The sequence below is a fragment of the Caloenas nicobarica genome, chromosome 9, assembly GCF_036013445.1.
Source record: "Caloenas nicobarica isolate bCalNic1 chromosome 9, bCalNic1.hap1, whole genome shotgun sequence".
Taxonomy (NCBI): domain Eukaryota; kingdom Metazoa; phylum Chordata; class Aves; order Columbiformes; family Columbidae; genus Caloenas; species Caloenas nicobarica.
In genome coordinates, this window is record NC_088253.1 from 4,459,733 (window position 1) to 4,482,659 (window position 22,927).

At 45.6% G+C, this 22,927-nt stretch overlaps 1 protein-coding gene across 3 annotated transcripts in view; it reads left to right on the plus strand.

Moving 5' to 3' along the window:
- NKD1 (NKD inhibitor of WNT signaling pathway 1) overlaps positions 1 to 22,927 on the plus strand; it is a 100,857-nt gene that overhangs the window by 51,472 nt on the left and 26,458 nt on the right. For all 3 annotated transcript variants that reach the window (XM_065641018.1, XM_065641020.1, XM_065641021.1), the window contains one exon: positions 12,264 to 12,321. In XM_065641018.1, coding sequence (XP_065497090.1) covers positions 12,264 to 12,321 — 58 coding nt within the window. The remainder of the gene's footprint in view (positions 1 to 12,263; positions 12,322 to 22,927) is intronic.

Genomic DNA, 22,927 nt, shown 5'->3' on the forward strand with positions numbered 1-22,927 from the left:
TCCACTGGCCTTTCTGTTTAAATAAGATGTTGTAAATTGCAGCAAATGAGAACACAACCTTGCCACAAAGATGGAGTTAGATTGGTTTAAGAAAAGAAAGTAAGGTGGGATGGTAACCCGGTGAGACTTAAAACTCCCGTTTGTGTCACTTGCTGGTCTCAGCCACGTGAGGAAGCCTCTGTGGACCTCTGATGAAACTGAAGTACCCACGGTTTCTCTTCCAGCTCTCTCCCACAGTCTATGGGAAGAGACAGCGGCTGTGGGTCCCGAGTGGTGCCACTTGAGTCAAAGCATTTTGCAGAAGTCATGGAGACGTGTTTTCTGTGGCACCTGTTTAGGCGGGGGCTGTCCCCGTCCCAGGGGAGCACGCGGAGGACTCGCTAGCCCTGCTCAAGTGCTCAGAACATGAAACGGTGCTCTTACAGCTGTTGACAACATCCCATCTCCTTGGTTTGGTTGGCTTCTCTCAGTGCTGGTTTGGGCCTTGTTGTGCGTGAGGCCTGACGCCAAGGCCAGCTGTTGTCAGACACACACGCCGTATCCGAAACCATACAGAACATCGTGCCCGGGGGTGGGTCTCCGGTGTTTGGGGCTGGTCTTGGAGTACATGAACCTGGACCGAAAGATCCAGTTTGGTTGCCCAAGACCTTGTGCACTCGGCTTTCTCTGGGCTTGGGCAGCACAAGAAGTGAAGAAGAGCTGCTGCACGCAGCGATGCTCGGCGGGGTCTTCTCCACTCAAGCACCCGCTGGTGGCGAGAAATAATCACACACGCAATCAGAAAACCAAACGTTTTCCCCAAAATGGTGGAAACCAGCCATAAACGCCTTTCCAAGGCCTTTGGATGTCTCTTCTGCCCAGTTCAGGAGACAAAAGCATACCAGTGGCCCGATGTTCAGAGGTTTGCGTGTTCAGGATGTCAGACTTGCACCATCTGCTCCAGCATGGCAGGCTGACATTGTGTGGTGAATTTCTGTGCACGTGTGGATTTTTCTTGGTTTTCTTTGTTTGGGGTGGTTTTTTGTTTTGTTTCATGGTGGTCTTTTGGGGTTTTTTTTAGGGGGGGATGTCTGGTTGGTTGGTTTTGGTTTATTTTTCTCCTATCTTTAGCACAGTTCTTTTGTGTATTGGCATAAGTCCTGTTTGAGGAAGATATGCACATCGGAGAGATCTCCGTCTAGACCTTCAGGGTTCGGGGAGACGCAGTTGAAAATACATTGAGGCTAACTTTGACAGTTAAAAAAAGGAGGAAAAAAAAGAGTTTGGGAAAAATGTACATAATTTTAATTGCTTTTAATTTCTCTGCTTGAGATTGGAAAGGAGTTCCGAGTTTCCAAGAGCAATCAATACTGCTGGAGCCCTACTGTTGACACAGTTTGAGGGAGATACACTTGAAATGTTTTGTGCTCTGGCTTGTTTATAGGTTGGGTTTTCTCTTTGACAAATTCCAGCAAAAGTAACTTAGCCTGTTGAATGTAAATTTTCAATGTATAGAAACAGCTGAGGGAGTCCAACAAGGTTACTAAAAAGCTGGATATCAGTTCCTCTGTAGTTCATGTTTGAGTATAGAAAGCAGAGACATGGTATAAAGTCAAGAGTATCGCTACAGGCTCAGATTTCTAAGTCTTTATTCAAGAAAAGCATCACCAGCTGTAGGAGGAACCTTGGATTGTAGTCACGTTATTTTTGATGTAAAGCCTCAGTTGTGCTGCTGTTGCGCTTCGTCTTATGCTACGGAAACTTCAGCTCTTGCTGCCAGTAGCCACTATAAGGAATAGTTAAAGTTTTTGTTGTTTTCTCTTGTTTTTTCTCTTTTTTTTCCTTCTAATTATCATTTTCCTTTGCTACTTTTTCATCCTAAAGGCCAAACTATTTTGCTCTCACAAAATAGCCGCACTAGGGCTCAGCTGAAACTAAAACCAGGCGGTTGCTTTTATTTTCCATTGTGTATCTTGGGATTCTTTTTTTTATCCTCACCGTTCTGGTATGAGTGGGCCAGAAGGAGCATGGGATACGCTCCACGATGGAATATGCTCTTTGACAGCTGTGACAAACACGGGCAGATCCCACCGGCTCTGCTCACGATCGCGACCGCTCCACGCGATGGAACCGTCTTCCCACTGCGGGTCTGCTGGGTGTCGTGAGGAAACTCAGAACCCAGAGCTTACAGGTGCGCTGTTTAGATCATTTAGGAACCTTTTCGATCTGTGGAATAGAATTTTACATCTTGTGATTCCGCGCGGCGTCTTGCCCTAAGGGCTCTGTGGGGTTTTCTACCTGCGTGTTGTCCCGTCTTTTCTTGACTTTCCACCTTGGCCCCGCTTTGCCCCTGTGGAAATCTCCGAGCCCACCGGCTGGGTTTGGGTTGCCTGAGCAGCTCTGCTCCCTGCTGAAGTTTCGTGCCACCCTGAATCATGGTGGGTGACCTCACTAATGTGGTATTTTACTTACAAAGCCACAAGGCTTGAGGACGCCTTGTTATTCCCTAGGGGAAATGATCCTTCCCCAAACAGGAGAGACAATAAGGAATCATTTTACAGAGAACCACGCTTTATCCTGAACAAATCTAATGAAAGATTTTAGTTCTGGTTTTCCTAAGCTGTTTACCAGTGTGTTATGCTGGAGAGAAGGTGGGCATGGGAGGAGAGCAGCTGAAGTGGGGAGACTATTGAGCTGCTGCAAGGGAAATCTTTATGCGGATGAAAGTGGATGCAAAGTGTGGTGCTTGGAAATGAGCAGCAGTGAGAAACGAGTAATTCCACACATTGTGTATTTGAAGCATTCAGAAAAAGAGACCGCGCATTGTTGCTGCTGCAGAAGTGCGGCTGACTGGCTTTGTTTCTCCTCCTCCTTCTAAACCCCTGCAAGAAAAACAAGCAGAACACACCTGTTTGTCTAAATCCTTTAAAACTCTTTACATTTTAATGGTTAGATGAGAGATGCCTATGTGTGGTGGGACAGGTTCCCTCTGTAACCCCCCCACCTCCCAATATTTTTCCTCGTTACTTGTTCTGTGCGAAACCCGGTGACTCCCGAAGGGGAGGAGGATGCAGCTGTGTGCTGGGGCAGGAGACCTGCTACAAACATTCATCAAGGGTCGCATCCTAGATGTAACCCTAGAAAGCGGCGAAGAACGTGGACCTGCCTGTCCTGAAAAATGCAGTCACCTGCTTTTGCTAAACAAGCAAATGTTTCTTCTCTGTAATCGTGGCATTCGTGACGTGTCCTCCTGCATCTGTTGTAAGGCTGAATTAAAGTGCCCCGCGAATCGAGGAATCCCACCGCTGCCTGATCCATTCCGTGCAGAGGGACAGGGTTAGGTTTTTTTTGTTTTAGGGCTCTCGGTATCATTCCTGTTGACAGTCTCCATCGGTGCTGCCATGCCCTGGCACGGTGCGGGTTTCTCAGGAATGCTGAACCCGGAGAACGCTGCACTTTGCTGCTGGGTGAGCCGGGCGACCTCGCTGGTGCTTCCCTCTGCTTTGCCATTTACATGGGGTTTGGTTTTATTTTTTTCCTTTGGGAATTCTAGGCTCAACTGAATTTGTTCTGTGTTTTGCGGAAGAAAGAGCTTGTTAAAGAATTCCCTGATGACTTTGAAGTGAACTATTTATTTTCTCTCAAGGGTTATTCAGTGTAGCCATTTGCCCCCTCTCCTCTGTTTTTTCACCCCAGTGTTTCCTGAGCTACAAGCATTCTTGGAATATATTAGTTGTAATGAGTTATGTGGGCATCAACAGTTTTCTTTGAAACTATATGGCATCAACATCTGTTAGCTCTTAGAGAGCAGAGACGCAGACAAAGGGGCTGATGGGGGGAGGGAGGAAAAAGATATTAAATTCTGGAGTATGAAGGCTCCATCTCAAAGGCTCAGGGGGAGGGGAAGGGGAAATCTGCTGAATGCCAGTGGCTTTGATGTGGTCCTCTGGCCCTGGGGTGCCTTTTTATGGGAATGTGCGTGGCAGACGGTCACGAACGCCTGCCCGTCCCGTCCCTGCCCATCCCATCCCTTCCCTTCCCTGCCCGTCCCTGCCTGTCCTGCCCACCCAAGCGCTCCCTCCCAGCCCCCAGCAGAAATCCTGCCACAACCCTTGTTGCCACAGCGACATTTTCCAGGAAAATGCCGTGTGCTCAGTTTTCAGCTGCTGAGGTGGGGAATCAAAATTCCTGATAGTAGACGGAACTCTTAAGGAAAGAAGTTTGGAAGTGAGCTTTTAATTTGCTTGTAATCCTCCTGACCCTGTGGGTCAACATGCAACTGTTCCTCTAAATCAGGTTTTTAAATGGTGTGTGTCTCTGGGCTTTTATTGCCTGTAATTAAAAAACATGTGTCTGTTTCTCCATATGCAGCATCAATCAGCGTTCAGGCGTGATCACTGGTGCTGTACTCCTTCCAGGAATGTGCGGGGAAGGGTTCTGCTTTTTCTTTTATCTTTTACTGCAGAGCCTCACAGTGTCTGTCCGACATGCCAGGGAGCAGAGAAGAGCACAAGAAACCTCTGTGTCTGTCTTTCACTCTTGTTGGCTCCGTCTGTAGCCATAATGCTGGTGGCATTGTGCTTCACTGTGACTCCCTGGCCCATTAAACCCCTGACCAGTTAGAAAATGATTAGTCGACGTACCTGGGCTTTGGGGACAAAGAGGTGGTTTAAAAAGGAATGTGAACCATCTGTTTTGCCAGCACCTCCTGTTGACAGATTTATGGATCAACATTGGCATATGTGGCCAGGGTCACACACCTGTGCTTCCTAACAAGGTGATATTATTGAGCAGGTTATGTTTTCGTCCTGAGGATTCAGAGCTCTTTGCAAAGGTGGGCATCGAGAATTCCGTTTTACAGTTGAAAAACGAAGGCTCAGAGAGATTTAAGTGGCTTGCCCCGCACCACACAGTGAGTCTGTGGTGGAGCAGTTATTGAATCCAGGTTTCCTCCAGCTGCATAAATATACGTCATCCATTAGCAGGAAAAGACTTAGAGCCATAAACATACTAGAGGAGCATTGATTATCATTCTAGGCGAGCTTTCAGCCCTTGTGCTCTATGAAAACCTACTCCATGTAGGAAGACTCAGGCTATTAGCACAAGAAAAGTTCAGAATTCACTGTGTTAAAACTGTAATGATCCCTGAAGTTGGTGAAAAGAGTAGCCTTGATTTCAGCGATCACATCTTAACTGAGGGAGCTATTCTGCAGTCAGGCTCTGTGGCCGTTTTCTGTGTGCGTGTTTCCCAGCATGTGCCTGGGGAACATCACCTCAGTGCACTTCAGTCTGTTTGTTAAGGAGTTTCTTGGTAACCAAATCTGTCATGAAAGGAAGCTGAACAGAAACTCAGATTTATTACATAGCTATGCCCGTCTGTCTGACTTGGTGAAGAAGCCCAAAATAAGCAATTCGGAGGAGTGATTGAGCTTCTGCAGGCTGGAAATTTGATGAAGATTTGTCGTTTTCATTCACGTCCTTAGACTTGTTCATCAGTATAACCTGTGTTGAAGAAAAGATCTTGGAGGACATGGGACAATTGATTTTTCAATGAGCAAAGAGGTTAGAGGGTACCTACAAGAACAAAGTAAGGTAAACAGCTGAATCACAGAATGTTTCCCAGCTCATCCAGTGCCACCCCTGCCATGAGCTGGGACATCTGCACCAGCTCAGGTTGCTCAGAGCCCTGTTTGGTTGGTTGGTTTTTTGTGTGTGTGTGGTTGGTTGGTTTGTTTTGTTAGCCTGTCTTTGTCTTCACAGTATTTTACGCACAGCTGGAGTTCCTCTACCGTCACCTGGCCGCGGGGGCTCCAGCTCTGTCAGACCGGTGGATATGGTTGCAGTGATTTCCAACCCTATTCCCATATTGATACGATTGGGAGTTACTGCTCCTGGAGCAGAGGCAGCCGAACGGAATGTATTTGTGCACTTCACCATCGTAGTTTTTGAGCTGGTATATTGGGGTGAACTTTGTGCAAAGGTACCAAAGGATGAAATTCAATATCTGTTGGGTGACAACACCCATTGTGTTCTGCTCCCTCTGTTAGGCAAACCCTAAGGTTGGACATCGAGGCCATCAGGGCAAATAAAGGCGGTGAAATCCTAAACCACAGCAGCTAAACCCACCCAAGATCGTCTACCAGAGAACTTAGAGGAGAAATCTGTTTTCTTAACAACTCTACCTGCTGGGATTATGTTATGAAGAAATTTTATCTGAGACAAGCTGCCATGCATGGTGGAGGAAGAAAAACCCATCTGTAATGCATCACTGAGCACTGGGTTCTTATTTCAGAGAAAGAAAACATTGTAGAAGTTGAGCTTGCTGCTTCTGCTTAGCAAACTGCATTATTGCAGTCGCAATGTGTATTTTAATGCTGGTCTAAAAGTTAGTCGCCTTGACTGCTGCTCCAAGTGAGAGCTGCTTTACACATTCTTTATGGAAAGTTGAATTCTGGTGAGTTATCTTTACTATTAAATTGTCTGGAATGACAAACTCGAAAAGTAAAACCTCATGGTTGCAGAAGGAAAGGTAAAATATGCTGTAGGAGAAACAATATTAGGCTTAAACTAAGGCATGTACGTGTATTGCTCTATAGTGCTTTTCTATATGGTACGTGCTTTAATTCTTAGTTGTATTTGCCTGGTTTCAATTGTCATTATAGTGAGGCGTGGAGTACAAACTTTATCCGTATAAGGGCCTAGGTGTGTAATTGCTTATGAACAGGGAAGGAAAGGAAGCTCTTGTCCTAAATAGGACACTGTAATACAGCAACAAATGGTTTATTTGAACAGGCTTATGAGAGGGATCTTCAAGCATTTTTGGCAGAGGATATTAACATGAAGGCTTAACTTCCAAATGCAGAGGGAACCGAATACATGCCCAGAACACATTCTTAGCTTTTGCCTGTAAGTAGTGATCACACAGAACTGTGTGCACAAACATCCACTTTTATGTATATTGGACTGCATGCATTTGTGTGCATGGAAGCTGCTAACCTAGGAAAACGTTATCTCCAAATGCGTCCGACTACAAGCAATCAAAATTGTTATTTATTTAGTTAATTTTTGAGTTGTACACCTGGCTGTGAAGCCGTATTTGTAAAGAGTGATGATCACCTCAGATACCTGAATACCAGCTCTCACCTACATTATCCTAAAATAAGGGATGCTGGTTTTTGAGGTGTGAATAGGTTTTCTAGTAGCGAAGACTGGGCTTGATCATAGTTACATAGTTTCTAGCCCATGAGAAATTTCAGGTACCCAAAGGTTCCTCCCATTATTTTTTTTTCAAAAAAGTCTTTTACGTCTTTCTCTGCAAGTCTTTACAAGATTAAAAATGAAGTGAAACAACAAGAATGAGCGCCTTGGCGTTTGGTTGCTTTTCCTTGAAACATCTTCAAGAGTCTCGGTTTTCAAAGTCCGCTCAGGACTCGCTGTATGAAAATCGAACTTATTTGGGAAGTTTGTTTCCTGGAAGAGACACTGAAGCTTTCGGAATAGCCACCGAGCCGCTGACAGAGCCCTCGCATCCTCCTCCTCTCCAGCTTCTGCTGCTTGGGATTGTTTTTTGTCTCCATCAAGAATGGAAGTTTGTGCGTAGGTGACACAGCATTCTCATTGGCAGCTACTTAAAAACCATTATAAAAGCTGCTCCACAAGATATCAGTTACTACATATCCCTTGCAGTCCTGTTGTGAAACGCCTTTCTTCAACTTTGCTCTTTCCAAAAGTACTGGAGCTTTATTGCATCAATATGAGAATACGGAGAGAAAAAAAATGTGTTTCAGTCAGGTGGATAAAAATAGGGAGGAAAGTTTTCTTGGTTGATAATTTGTCATTTTGCATATGTTTTGCTTGGGGAGAGTGGTGGCTATGATACCTTGATAAGAACTTCACTAAAATGGGAAATGTGTGCATATTTTCTGCCAAAAATGTGGAAAACTGAGTATCTTAAGGCTAAATCAAAGGATTTCAGTGAGGTGTTTGAAGGAGGAGAGGTAAAGGAACTTGTTTCTGCTTGAGAACTTGTTTCTGCTTTTAGAAAAATGTTAATTAACCCAATATTGAGTGTGGTGTCATGCAGGGAGTAGCGGGGTCCAAACTTTACAAATGTACTTGTTAGCATGATAAGCTACCGAAATCAAAGGTTATCCTTTGATCCATCTCTGGATGTAGCTGCCTCTCCTTACACCAAAAGCAAAACGGTGTTTAACACCGTGTTGGTTCTGACGTGGGTTGCTGAAACACCCTCGGTTTGCGTTCTGTGCTTCTGGGTGTCGCGGGGAGCGGCGTGAAAAGGGACAGGAGGGAACAGCCCCACTGGTGACCGTGGGCACGGGGGCTACGAGGGGGCTGGAACACAAATACAGCATGTGGAGCCTGCAAGGCGACAACAAGGAGCTCAACCTTGATGTAGAAGCAGCAAGGGAAACAGCGAAGGCACGAGTGGGATAAAGCCACGCGGGAGGAACGATGGGTGAGGATGTGATCGCAGCATTTTCCGAAAAGCAAGGCGGTAGCTGGAAACCCCAGAGCCTGGCCTTCGGTCTCCAGAGACTCGTATCGAGAAAATACAACTCCCAGTGAGTTAGAATTCATCAGAGTCTGCACAGCAAAGGTGGGGAGCGAGTGACGACAGCCTGAGCTGTAACCAGCTGAAGAGAAGCCCAGGGGTGTGGGAGCTCTCACAGGTTGTTTTTCTTCCTGGTGTCCGTCCGTACCCGGCAGCGTTTCTCAGGGAGTTGCACTAATTAACTCTTTTCTCCACCCCCACCCTGTTAAATCTGCGCCGAGCGCAGCAGCACCGCTCAGAACGGGGTCTATGGGATGCACGGCCAGCCCGCCAGATGTTCAGGGTGCAAACAGATGTTTGAGCCCAAAGCTCAGTCATTCTGGGTGATTTGTGTCCGAGGCCAACGTAGTGATCTGGGAAACTCCCGGTGAGGTAGAGACACTCTGATGGGTTCCTGTTTAGCAACCTGTAGAAGTGGCATGCTGGCGTAAATATTGCTTTTCTTTATTCCTTCAGATGCTCGCTGACCTCATTTATAGTGTTTCACCGGGTACATCTGGTTTTGGTTGTTTCGTGACTCAGTGTTCCAGTTTGCAAATGCAGCGCTGTGATTTAAAACCTCGTGTCAGGCCAGTGACGTACAAGTACCTCTGGCCAACGTGTCGCTGCTTTTGCTCCATCGGGCAGAAGAGCTGCTGCTGTTCCGCTCCTGCCTGATGGCCTTTGTGCTCCAACACACTCTCCCCAGCCTCAAATACTCCGACCTGGCTGTAGCGTTTGCCTCCCACTAGAATTTCTTGAGCTGCAAGTTGTCTTTTATACATTTAGCCTTTTCTTTTGCTCTAGTCCATTTTCTGAATTTGGGTGGCTGGGGGCAGATGCACTGTTTTGGTCACACTAAGGCAATCAGTACGGGTTACTGGGAGGATACTCCATTACGCAGCATGAGCTGAGGTCAGAATTGTTTTTTCTGATGCTTGCTCAGCTTTTGTGCTTTTCTGTTGAGTGGGAGTTTACATACAGAATCCTTTAGGTGCATTTTGCTATTAATCCAGGTTGTGACATCTGTCTCAGTGATGCTAAAAACATTCAGGTTTCACATTCAGGCAATAACATTGCAGTTATTTTGGCAGAAGAGTTAATGATAATATGATGAACAATATAGTTTCTTTTTTCTTTTCCCGTAAAGTCTTAGAGCTGCCCACACCTTTCACAGATGCACATCTATCAGAGATAATGCATGTCATAATCTTACACACACAGAGGAACACATTTGAATGGGAGCTGAGGAATTCTGCTTAAATGTGTCACTAAAATGTTCAAACAATACTCTCATCAGTTTTGGCATGGATTGTCAATTTATGTGCTACTTAACAGCTACATGGTGGTTCAGCATCATAAAAACACTTTTCTAGAATTTTGTGATTTATAATAATTTGGTTTAAGGCAGAAACACTTATTAGAAATTTGCTTGCATTAAGTTACTACTTTAACGTAAATAACTAGGAGCTAGAGAAGGAGCGGAACTTGACTAGAATATAAAACATATTTACTTAAGACCCATGTAGTGATTAAAAGTGAGAAAATAAGGAAGCTAGCTTAGTGAATTTTAATGTTTCACTCTGCTGTTTCACACTTCTGGCTTCCACTCTTTTCCATTGAGTTACTCGAAGGTGCATTGTCCATCAGCAAATGCGTGCTCATTTTTCAGTGGAATCTTGAAAAAATTAGGAAAATTAATGACGAGTGGGTTTTGTAGAGGATGCGATTGTTGACATCTTTTTAACAGGCACACCCAGATGTGCTGCTGGCTTTGATAAAGCATTAAGAGATAAAGGCTGCCAGGTATGCGGTGTTCTCAGAGGAGCATCACCAGTAAGATCGACCTACTCATTGAGTGTTTGCTGATCAGCTTAACAGAAAATGTATTTTTTTTTTTTTCCAAGAGAGCAGGAGTGAGCAAGAACTCTGAGCTTAGTAAAGCAAGCAAAAGACCCAGTTGTTAAATATTTAGTGATGTACGAGTGAGCAGAGGTGCCACATGTACCTGTGTAGTCGCTTGTGTGTGTCTCATTATCTGCGCTCGGAGCCTCGTGCAAAATGGTGACATGGGGGGATCTGATCAAACGAAAGTAAACTCACTTTTAGAAGGCCCTGGAAAGACCATCTTCTTGCAGGAATATGATAAATTGTGCCAACATTTAATGGCTTCTTTCCATTGACTGTCCATTTCTTCCATAATTTTAAAGGTAATGATTGATATTGATCAGCACTTGCTCAAAAAAAAAAAAAAGAGACCTTTTTTACTGGAACAAAGCCTCAGGGAAACAAAATAGGTTTTGTGATTTGCTTCTTGGAAAGCACCAGTTGTGCTCTGCAGAATCGTCATGTTCCGGGCCAGGTTTCCAGCGTTTCTCAGAGCCATCTGGCCTGTGACTTTATTTCAGGGTATCTGCTCGTGAACAGAGCAATATTTTCAGGGTCTCTGGGCTAGCTATCCAGTCGTGTTTGTGACAGCTAATGCTTAAGTTGCTGTTGCAGAAATTGATACTGAGGAATTCCTCAGATATGCTTTTGTGGCTTAGTTACTTTCTGATAACTAATCTCAAAGAATAACATTTGGGCATGTGGAAGGCAGGCAAGAATCTCCGTCAGCTTTTTCAAGAAAAAGAGGTGGACTGCTTCTCTCGTGATACATTTGCCTAACAATAAAGCTAACGAATGCAACCAGACGTTAGTTTTCACTGGTTATTCCCTTATCTTGTGCAAAACACATGGTACTGTCACCTTCCAGCTGGGATGCCGGTGCTGCGGAGGGTGGCTTTGGGCTCTAGGGGGTTCTGCAGGTGAAGTTAAATGGTCATGAGCGCATCACGCCACCTTTTTAGGGCCGTATCCTTCTTTATCACCATAACTATCCATCGGTGGCAGAGAATGTTTGTGGAAAAGCCAGGGAGCCAGATTCTGGTGTGGGGTCGGTGACGTTCTAGTGATGCTGGAGCCTGCGGAGTGGACGGGAGAAGGTGACACACGAGGGTACCTGTCATTGCCCGTGGTTGGTGAGGGTGGGGATGGAGCTGGAAGGGATGGCTCCTCTGAGTAAAAATGCTCTTCGGGTTCTTTATAAGCGGGATTAGCTGCAAATCCCACTGATGCCTTTTATTACTACTTCAGCACCATTAGAGAAATGGGGTTTGGGTCTGAGATAAGATCATCTGCATATCTATGGTGTCAGCTTCTGCATTGCTGTCGACGTACTGGGGCTGACGAAATTTCATTAATTTGGGGACTGAAGGATCCGGCAGCTCTTCAGAGTCTGGTATCTGCTTTTCTTGGGTGACCTCTGGCAGATGAAAGTTTTCTGTTTGTTGGTGGAACCAAGTGATAACATTCCTCTGTGGGTAGCGAAGGGCTTATTTCTCCTTTATTGTTTCCAGTTGGGTTTTTAACATCTTGCTTGATTGACAGAACGTTGAAGTGCTAAATATTAATCGACTTTGTAAAAGGATTTAAATATGAACCGTTCTTTTTTCCTTCCCCTGTACAATCTATTCATCTCCATTAAATTTTTGTCCTAAAGTATGTCCAGAGCATTGTAAAATAGCACTAAATGCATTGAGTGCCACTAATAAAGTGGTTGACTTCTTTCCTGGAAAACAACTTCTGTGCTCTCATTAGTGTTTTTAATTAATCCTAGCTGTAATAAATACATAAAGACCATAACACTTTGTATATAGTATATTTGTCATTAATATATATTTCTTTTTAACAGGATTTATCTGGGGAAGGCTACAGAGACACTATTGGTGATGAACACTTTCATCTGGAAGGTATTTAAAGAATACATTTTTTTTAGTTAATATTAAGGGATATTGGAGTAAGCGAACAAGTCAGTGTGAGAATGCGTATATGAGAGTGCAGTTCTTGATATACCGATGTGTCATTTGCCTGGAAAACTGTTGAGATGGGAATAGGAATAGAATTGCTATTGCCTCGGGTAACTCCTCCTTGCCAGGGCTCACCCCATCGCTTGTGCTCGGTGGAGATGGGGTCGCTGTGGTGGTGGGAAGGGCCTTGGGGGACCCTGAGCGCGGCGGCGCCCGTGTTCTGCGTGCCAGGGAACACCTCAGGTGGGCAAGTGGGGCTTGATGAACGGAAAAGATCAATTTGAGGACATTGTTGCTCATTCTTTTAGAACAACAAGGAACTGAGACTTCAGAAACTCTCTGGGCAATGCTGTCGTGTAACAAGCGTTTGCATGGGCTGGGTGCTAGGTTTGTGTTACCGGCTAGCGGAAACAAGATGCCCAGCTTATTTAGAGCAATGGACCGTGTCAAGCTTCACTTGGAAATCTCTGTCCTTCTCTAATCCAGTAATTTGTTTCTGGTGGTAGAGATTTCAGCTGTGAAATGTGTTAATATGCTGTGTTTCTTGGATGCAATATTTCTGTCGTGTCTGTAGTTGTATAAAGAATGTTCCCCTTGCATGTGCCTGTAACACGGGGGCTCCATTTCAGCTGGTGCTTGTAGGCTGCCGGTAAACACTAAAACAAAATACACTTGCCATGATGGAGTCAGTGTTTGTTAAAAGTGTTCCAGTATTTAACTTCACCACAGTTTTCCTTTCTGCTCATAGTAGGACATGGGTGGGTTTTTAATTTTCAGAATTACACGAGAATCTACTTAACATGGGATATTAAATGTCAGCAAGGTGAATAATTTCATTTTTCTCATTCTACCTTGCCTCTGGTTATTTCTTACTTTGTTGTATAGAATTGTCTTGCATAGCAAACATAATATCCCATATATAATATTTCCAAACTAGTCAGCAGCAGGATTGTTTTCATCAGAGTGTCAAACCTTTTAGGCCACTGTAATATCAGCAGTTTTGCACTATTCCTTCTGATGCATCTCGTTTCTTGTGAAGACAAGATCTGCAGATCTCCGTTGCCAAGGCTTGCTCCTCACCCCATCTGCTCTAAAATCTCCAGGCTGTGCTTTCCCTGCTGGGGACAGGGCAACCTCTTCCCTCTTGAATGGGATATTGAAAATCATCTTATAATTAACAGCTGATACTAGAAGCATTGTGTTAAAGCAGGATGCTTTCACCCTTTTTGCATAACTGGGTACTTTTTGCTGGCGTATTTTTTGGATGGTTGTGATGGTACTAGCATAAAGTTGTGGTATTGGCATAAAGTGAAGCTGAAACATGATTTGAAACCTTTGTTATGGCAGAGCTTGAACCCTGTGTGGTTAGGTACAAGATGCCACTGTCGTGGTTCTTTTCTGCGTAGAGACGTTTTGTGTGAAAATGTAATTAATATCCTAGAAAGTATATTAATCTCTCAATCTAAAATAGTTGTTCTGCCTTTACTTTGCTACCTCACAATCTCTACATATGTACTGGTATAACACATAGTGTTGCATGATCATACATCCATGTGTCATAAGATAACCTGGATGTCACTGATAACTAGTTCCAGAGGCAAGGAGCTGTGACACACTGAAACATGGTTGGTTGGGCTAAGCTCACGGAGCCCATGAATGGCAAAACAAGGACTTGAACCCAGCTCTACCAAGTACCAGGCAAGTGTCTAATCACCAAACTATATTCTGTCTTCGTAAATACACGGTAGGGATGGAAAAAAATGAAAAAGAAACATTTCTCAGATTTGCAGAAAAGCACAGCAGGTGCCACAGTTGTTCTGGGTGAGGGGAAAGTTGTAGCCTTCACACTCTGAGACTGTTGGAGAATAAATCTGAGCTCTTTAGAAGGCTCTCACTGAAAAGACAAAGTGGCAATAAGAGAAATAATTGAATTCCTTATTTTGTTTTACATAGCCAAGTTCATTACCTTTTTTTTTTTCTCCTTCTTTTTTTTTCCCCTCTTAGCCGTCTGAGCAGTACAGATAAAAAGAACTCTCTTTGCTGGATTCAACTTCTGTGTTGTTATGTAAAGCTTGATCAAATCCTTTCGTCTTAACAGACTTAACTGGCCAACAGCAAAAGGCTCGGGATTCTGGGATTAAGATTGTGTTCGGTAAGAGGACTGGTGCATTAGTGCTTTCTTTGAACTACAGAAAGAACAAAGTAAACATCAAAAGCATTAAGCCAGGAGAGCGGATTGTTGACTCAATGTTGCTGCTTGACAAAGGTTAGAACTCAATAGTGGTGACTCTGTTTACCAAGTGCTGTGCCGAAAGAAACAGTTTGACCAGTATTGTCTGTTCTGTCAGGCACCTGCCTTTGATTTTCCTGCTGGGCAAGTCACTAAATTGAAATTTTTGGATTTTCTCTTACGTGGTCAGTGATTTCCTTAGATAAGAGACACCGATGGAAACCTCAGTCTCATATCAGTCTTAGACCTCTTCCCTTCTTCCTCTTCCATTAATAACTCAACAACTGGGCATGCTGGATACAGCTGCTGTGGTGAGTTCATCTGCAGCTTTCATTCCAATTTTAGCAGTGCTTTCCAGTGCATTTCTGAGACCTCCACTTGCCAGACAGGAGCCCGTGTGCCATCTGCTGTGTACGCACTTTGCCTGATTGAGCTTTCTTGTCCAGCAGTTTCCGTACAGGAAGCGTGTGCTGCGTCACTCTCCATGTCTAGGATAAAAGAGCAGAAAACTAGCACAGACATTAGGAGATATATTTCATTTCAGTGGAAAGATAAAACAGCAGGCAGGAATGGAATGTAGCATCGAACAGCAAGTCAACTCTTCCATCGTGGAGACATGCAGGTGGCTCAGGAAGATATCTGCTATCAGTGCGTTCAATAATGACACCCAAGTTCTCTCTCTGCTCTTCAAGGCATGAGTAAGCTTTTTAATGAATGGTTCGAGTCTCCTCCTCCTGTTTTCCAGAACTTTTTTCACCTCCTTTCTCCAGACCTTTTGGGAAATCTTCACAGCTGAAGCCCATAGGCCAGGAGAGCTTTCTTATCTTGAGCACTCCATGTCTTTATGAAGTGAACTGGGGTTTCTCCGTCTTATCATTTGAACATTTAGAAGCTTTTCAGAGCAGCCCGTTTCCTCCCTGCTTGTGATACCTGAACCAGAAGCAGGAAAATCCCTCTTTGACACGGATTGATTGGGGAAAAGAGGCAATTTCCTACTCATCTCAACAGAAGCTCTTTAGAGCCCAGTGAGATATAGCTATCAGTCTGCTTCAGCTGCCTTTTGGAGTTCAAGGTGAAGTCTTTAAGCTCAGGAGACACCTAGCTTATCCCGCCGATTAGTTATGTGATAATGCGATCTCGCACATCACCGTTCTCCTGAAAAGTGTGACTTGAGTGTTTTGACTAACCAGAAATCTTGCGGCTCTGTGAGATCAGTCTCGTCCTGTCCCTGCCCGAGGAGCTGCCTCTTGGGCCGATAGCGATCTGTTCCCCAGTTCATTTGTCAGCTGAGGGTGATGTCTTAATCGATTATTATTCCCTCAGCAGAAGACTGGAGAAGATCCAAGCCTTCCTGGTGCCTTTTCTGAACATGATATCCAATGTCCTGCTGGAGGCAGTGACAGAGCTTGACCTGAGTCAACAAACCCATTTTCTGATGTGTTTCCCAAACCAGATGTATCCATATCCCTAGATGTAGGATGTTCCCTCATCCGGCACCAGAAAGGATAAAATTATTCAGGTCATCTCCTTGTCCATAAATACTAGAGAGCCCTCCAGCAGAGTTCAAAGCACATGTTTTGCTGAAAAATATACCATATCTGGAAAAGAGCTACTTGTAGCGATTGTCACACATTTACAAGACATTATGGAATTTCTAAACCTGCAAGTAAGGCATGCTGTATTCAGCAAAGGAGAAAAATAATTCATTGTATTCTTAATATTATTATGCATTTTTCAAGATGTTACTAGTGTCTCCGGTCAGCCCTTCATCTTCTCCTCCCCAGCGTCCAGGGAATGTGTGGTGAAGTTGGAGCTGAGGCGTGGTTAACAGCGTTCCACCACGACGAGCTGGGTGGTTATTTTTGACTTTAATAAGGATCGATAAGCAAACAAGGAACAGATAGTAAAGAACGAATGAGTGGTTTAAGGCGGCTGCCCAACGCTGCCAACATTCCCCAAGCCCCAGGCAGCTGCACGGGCTTCCCCTGCCGTATGCCCGGAGAGGAGAGAGGTTTAGCTAACCTTCTATTTGCCCATGAGACACTTTTTGCCATACTTTGATAATCTCTTAGCTGTAATAAATTCATGTATTGTGCTAGGCCGAGCTATAAATGGGTAATAAAAGGCAGTTATTTCAAACTGCGTGCTCCTTTCTAGTTAGTGCCTTTAGTTATGATGGTTATTTTGTTTATTTTCTAAAGCTTAAATAAATTTCTGTTATGTACACGAAATTCCAGGGTATTTATGGAAAAGATGTATATTACATTTCGCACACAGGTAAAGTTGCTTTATCTCAGCACCGTTGTTATTACCTGCCTAGCACTATTGATACTTTGGTGCTTTGCAGAAAACAAAAGGCTCTTCTCTGTCATGTTCTTAAACCAAATACCTGTTCATCACTGCAAACAGGGTGCTAATAATTCTGCCTTAAAAGTGCTCCTGCGGCCAGCCCGCTGGGATGTTCTCTGGGAACTCTGTGTGTTGATGACTTGTTGCTAATCCTGTGCACTTACCGTAGATTTGCAGTGCCGGAGTCTGTGCTATGTGATCACCTCAGTGTGCTGATCACTTGTTCTCTGGCTCTATTTTTTTTGGCTGTCGAGAGGTTTTAGCTATACCCTTCTCTGCTACTCAGTGTGACGTGAAACATCTGAAAAACATCTTCAGCTTCAGCGTGACCCGCCGGCACCGGTCACCACGACACGGTCCCTGCGAGGCCGGAGGCTGAAAAACTGGTGGCTGTGGGTTGGAAGGAGCAGCAAAGCGCATGGGAGGGGATGGGGGAAGGAGCCGCGGAGAGCGCCAAGAGAAAACTGCTTAGTTTGGCAGTTGGAATAAAAGTCACCAAAGAACATGAGACTGGCAGGATTAGCAGAAGTTTTCCTGTGGTCATACACAGATCCAGGAAATTATAAGAAGCCGGTAGGCTGGTTGCCATGAGTGAGAGGAAAATCTTACGGCATAAGGCACTTAAAAAAAAAAAAAAAAAAAAAAAGTAAAAAGTACAAGTGTTTCTTAACATTAGCTGTTCCATTTGAGGGGGGTTGGTATTTGGATCAGAAGCTTTTCCTTCTAGAGCTGCTGTTTCAAGCGCGGCCAGGTCAGGAGTGATGAAAGGCTGTTGCCATCCGCTGGTTGTCCATGGCCTGTGTGGAATGAGTTACTGCTCTCCAGGTGTTTCCAAATGGGCCTTTGCAGTGTGGAGCAGCTCCCACCCGGGCTGTGTGTCACCAGGGGGGACCTCTGCTCCTGACAGCGACGTCTGCGCTCTGCGGCCCCTGCACAAGTCATCCCTGCGCGGGGGTGTCACATCGCTGCCACCGCTGCGGCCTGATGGTGCGTCCTGTGTGGGCTTTGAGACTTCTGTTCTGGGTCATTAAACCTCTGCGTTAGACTGGGAAGATCATACCTGCTGTAAGTAATAGTTTCACGGTGACCTCTGCATTCAGGTCATTCGACATTGTTGGAAAGTTGTTATTCCCGAACACAAGTAAGTTGTGTGTGGTTTGGAGGGGGAGCCGTGTGAGGAGTGGCTGGAGCCCCGGGGTTTGTTCAGCCTGGAGCAGACTGAGGGCAGAGCTCATGGGGCTGCAGCTTCAGCAGGAGGGGCCGGGCTGAGCTCTTCTCTCTGTGACAGTGACAGACCCCAGGGCATGGCAGAAGATGTGCTGGAGAGGTTCAGGTTGGACATGAGGAAAAGGTTCTTCACCCAGAGGTGCTGGACACTGGAACGGGCTCCCCAGGGAGGTGTCACGGCCCCAACCTGACAGTGTTCAAGAAGAGACTGGACAACGTCCTCAGACACACGGGGTGACCTGTGGGGTGTCCTGTGCAGGGACAGGAGTTGGACTCCGTGATCCTGTGGGTCCTTCCAGCTCGGGACATTCTGTGATTCTATGGTTCAGGGACACAATAGCAAAGCTGAGAACACAGGCTGGGATTTCCTGCATCCATGTCTGTCCCTTACAGCAGGACAGAGACAGGGTTTCCAAGTATAGTATACAAGAAAACCTTCCAAACTTAAAAGTGGTCTCTGTTCTTTATGGTGGCTGAAGAAAGCCAAATTTTAATATTAATTTATTTGTCTGTAATGTATAAAAAATATTTCAATAGAAAACCAAGGTAATGAAAAGGGAAGTGAACTAGCACATCAAAAAAGCAAAGAGTTGATCCTTAGTGAACACCTTAAACATGGAAAGACTTACTATTATGTGCATGCTCGGTATTTATAACAATGTTGTTTTTCTATACCCTTTCCTTCTACCTAAGACTGGCAACTTTTCCTTCTTTCACAGAGAAGCTAATGCTCTTTCTGAGTGGTGGTTAAAGTACCAATTAACAACAAAGAATGTTCATAGGGAAGTGATCATCCCCTTGTACTCAGCACTTATGAGGCTGCACCTCAAATCCTGGGGGCAGTTTTGGGCCCCTCAGGACAGGAAAGCCCTTGAGGTGCTGGAGCGAGTTGAGAGAAGGGAACGGAGCTGGTGAGGGGCTGGAGCACAAGTGTGATGGGAGCGGCTGAGGGAGCTGGGGGGTTCAGCCTGGAGAACAGGAGCTGAGGGGAGACCTTCTGATCTCTGACCTGCCTGAAAGGAGCTTGGAGCCAGGGGGGGTCGGGCTCTGCTCCCCAGGAACAAGCGCCAGGACCAGAGGAAACGGCCTCAAGTTGCGCCAGGGGAGGTTGAGGTTGGATCTGGGGAGCAATTTCTTCCCCAAAGGGCTGTGGGGCATTGGAACAGGCTGCCCAGGGCAGTACTGGAGTCACCATCCCTGGAGGGGCTGGACAGATGGAGATGAGGTTCTCAGGGACATGGGGCAGTGCCAGGGGTGGGTTATGGTTGGACTCGGTCTTACAGGGTCTCTTCCAACCAAAATGATTCTACAATTTACTCTCGGCTTTGGGGCAGTCGTGAACTGGTTTGCTAGGAGGCAAAACATCACCTGTGGGTACTGCTGTTGAAAAACTGATGTCTACAGATCTCTTAAGCTGCTTGTCTTGGAGCACATGAGAGCCAGCCCCCCGGGGCACCGGTGGGACGCAGGGAAACCACAGAGCCCCGCGGAGCTGCCCGCTGCCGGGTCCAGCAGCGGGACCCTGGTTACAGCCGGCCACGCTGTCCTCATGTCCCATCTTGCCTGTGCAGGGTCACCAACCTGGAGGCAGGGTCTGCCCTCCGATACACCCTGGCCAAGCGATGGGCACAGCCGTGAGAGCGGGTCTGCGGTGGGTGGTGCAGACGTGGGGCTGCATTGCTGCGCATGGGCAGCAGCGTGAAAATGGGCTTGAACTTTGCCCCGGGACATCCACCACCAAGAACAAAGAATGAAAAATGGGAACAAGTCAGGAGTTTGAAAACAATCTCTCTGGAAACATGATGAATACCAGTGGTTTCATTTATTCTACTTGAAGAACAAAGGTCCTTTTCTACTTCTAATTTCCCAGCAACGATTATTACCAGTTATTTTTCTTGTAGCTTTGACCACAGTTCGTGGAGGTTTTATTAAACATGTTTTTGAAAAGTGAGTCAAAATGCCATTCTTCTCTGACTCTCTTGTGACTCTCTCTTTTTCTTACCCAAGTGAAACTAGAGCATATTTCCAGGCAAAGATTTGGGGCCAGATAATTCTCTCATGCTGGTGTTCATGGAATTATTCCAGTTTTGTGCTCTTGTAATTGAAAGAAGTTTTGGCCCTTGCTATTTCAGAAGGCCATGTATTTGTTTCAAATGTTGCTTTTACATAAAACATTACATTCATTTTTAGAAACCTTGAAGGCTGCCTTTAGTAGGGAATATGTCCTGCTGCAACTCCTGAATATTCCTAAAGTTGCCAGTTCTCTTGTGTTTGACTTGACCTTGACCCAGCCAGGCAGCCGGGTTTCAGAGCGCTCCCTTTGCTGGGTTTTTGGTAGTTTTCTGTGATAGGCTTTTGTCTGGATCCCATGTGCCTGCTTCTGTAAGGCCCTTCTCTCCTGCCCATAGCGGGGTCATAGCCCAGAGTGTCTCATGTGAGATACAGTTTATCATAGAACCATTCCGGTTGGAAGAGACCCTCAAAACCATCGAGTCCAACCATAACCACGTCCCTGAGAACCTCGTGTCCGTCTGTCCAGCCCCTCCAGGGATGGTGACTCCAGCACTGGTGACTCACACTCGTGCTCCAGCCCCTTCCCCAGCTTTATGACAGAACTAAATAGTTCTTGCATTTCTGCGATTGAACTTCGAAGCCATCGTTTTCTCTAGACAGCTAGAGAGATGTGAAAGTAGATGAACACCTGAACCTTGGTGCTGGAGGGCTGGGACACCACAACCTGCCGTCCTGCTGCACCGTACGGATCCCGCAGCGCGGCCGTGCCGGGGCCGTTCCGGTGACGAGCGCGTTGCTTTGCCAGCTGCTGTTCCAAATGCAAGGTGCGGATCAGTCGGGCTGCCTTTGTGTGCTTCAACTCCACTTCTGCTGCAGTAGCTACAGAAACCCAAAGTTTTACCTCACCAGGCAGAACAAGTGCCCTTTGTTACCTAGACAGATTACAGCTTTTTCTAAAGTCTGCTCTTCATAAAAGCCCAGCTTGAACAGTGGAAATTCTGACTTGCCTCAGATACTGAGGAGACTTTTATAGTTTCAAGTAGCTCCAGGGTTATATTTTAAAAGTTGAATTTCATCACATGTTTCAAGTTTGGTGGAAAAAAAAAGAAAAAAAGGCATGATATTTTTAGCAGAAAAAAGTTCCCCCCACACCTTTTTTCTTAACAGATGTTTCATCTCAATCATATCCAAACCTCAAAGCACAAGTAGCAGTCAACCTTATTCTCCTGTGGAGAAAAAGATAAAATGTCATTTGTTTGGAAGAGGGGTTTTGTTTTTTTTTTTTTTTTTGTAACCACAACTAGTTTGTAAGTAAAAGCAAATAATAAATGCAGCACTACGGGGTTGTGGAAATGAACCTGAAGCAATATTTCTGTTCTTGAAAGGGCTTGGAGTCCAGCTGCTCTTGTTAGATGGAAAGTCCCAACCCCCAGCTTACGAAAAAAATAAAAATGCCAGTAATCAGGTTTTTCTTGCTTTATAAAGCTGATCCAGCAATCCAGGTCCTTTCACCAGTTAAATATGTCATACAAAGTGCCCAACTTTATACCAAAAAAGGATTTCGAGCTGTAAAGGTAACAAAAACCGAGGGAAGGAATAGTAGTTGTAAAACAAAATATCCAGTAGTAAAAGAGCTGCTACCCGAGGAGTTTTTGGCAGGCGCTGGAGGATCGGGGAGCTGTGCCGTGCCGGGGCGCGCAGCTGGGCTCTGCGTGCAAAACACTGATTTAGGGGGGGGGGGTCGCAGACTCTTCGAAGGGTTTGAAAGCGCGAAGCTAAAGTGGGGTGCTGCGCCCCCCGGTTTGGTTATTTTAATGAGCCTTTGTGGAGAGTGGAGCCGTGCAGGTGTGGAAGGATGTTCTCGGCACACGGGTGCTCAGCTGGAGGCCGCTCTGTGCTGATGCGGGACGTGCTGGGACACATACTGGGCACCCCTGGCCCAGGGCACCCCTTTGGCGACGGCTGCCCTGACCCCCTGGCAAGCAGCGGGTGCCGCCAGATCTCAAAACACTACGTTTGAATGAAAATTCAGAGTGATGCTGTCTAGGAGGGTGTTTCTGGGTTGTCCACCAAAGGGGTAGCTCAAGTAACAAGTGGTAGGACAGGAGGAAACGGCCTCAAGTTGCACCAGGGGAGGTTTAGATTGGATATTAGGAAAAAATTCTCCCCGGAAAGGGCTGTGGGGCATTGGAACAGGCTGCCCAGGGCAGTGCTGGAGTCACCATCCCTGGAGGGGTTGGACAGACGGAGATGAGGTTCTCAGGGACATGGGGCAGTGCCAGGGCTGGGTTATGGTTGGACTCGATGGTCTTGAGGGGCTTTTCCAACCAAAATGATTCTATGAAGGTGGGAAGCTGACTCTTGAGCTGAAGCACGTGGGCTCTCTTGAGCAATAGGGAGAGCTGGCTCCCCTCATAACCACACTCCAAACCATGCTCTAAAGCATCTCCTGCTCTGCATTTTGAGCAGTACATAGCACAGCGGGTGTCCATCTCCGGTTGTGGTCTTTAGGATGTACTAGAATTATGAATAACGATGAGGAGTTATCTGTGTTTGCGCTGTGGGAATTATTTCTTGTGATGCGATCTTGTGTGCTCTCTAGACTTTAAATAAGGTAGTGGGGTCAAGCCTTGAATTTTATTTCTCTGTTTTGCAGTATGAGACGTGCCACCTTGGTACCATCCCTCATCCATGCATAAATATTGTAGGAAAAGGGAAGGAGATGTGTGC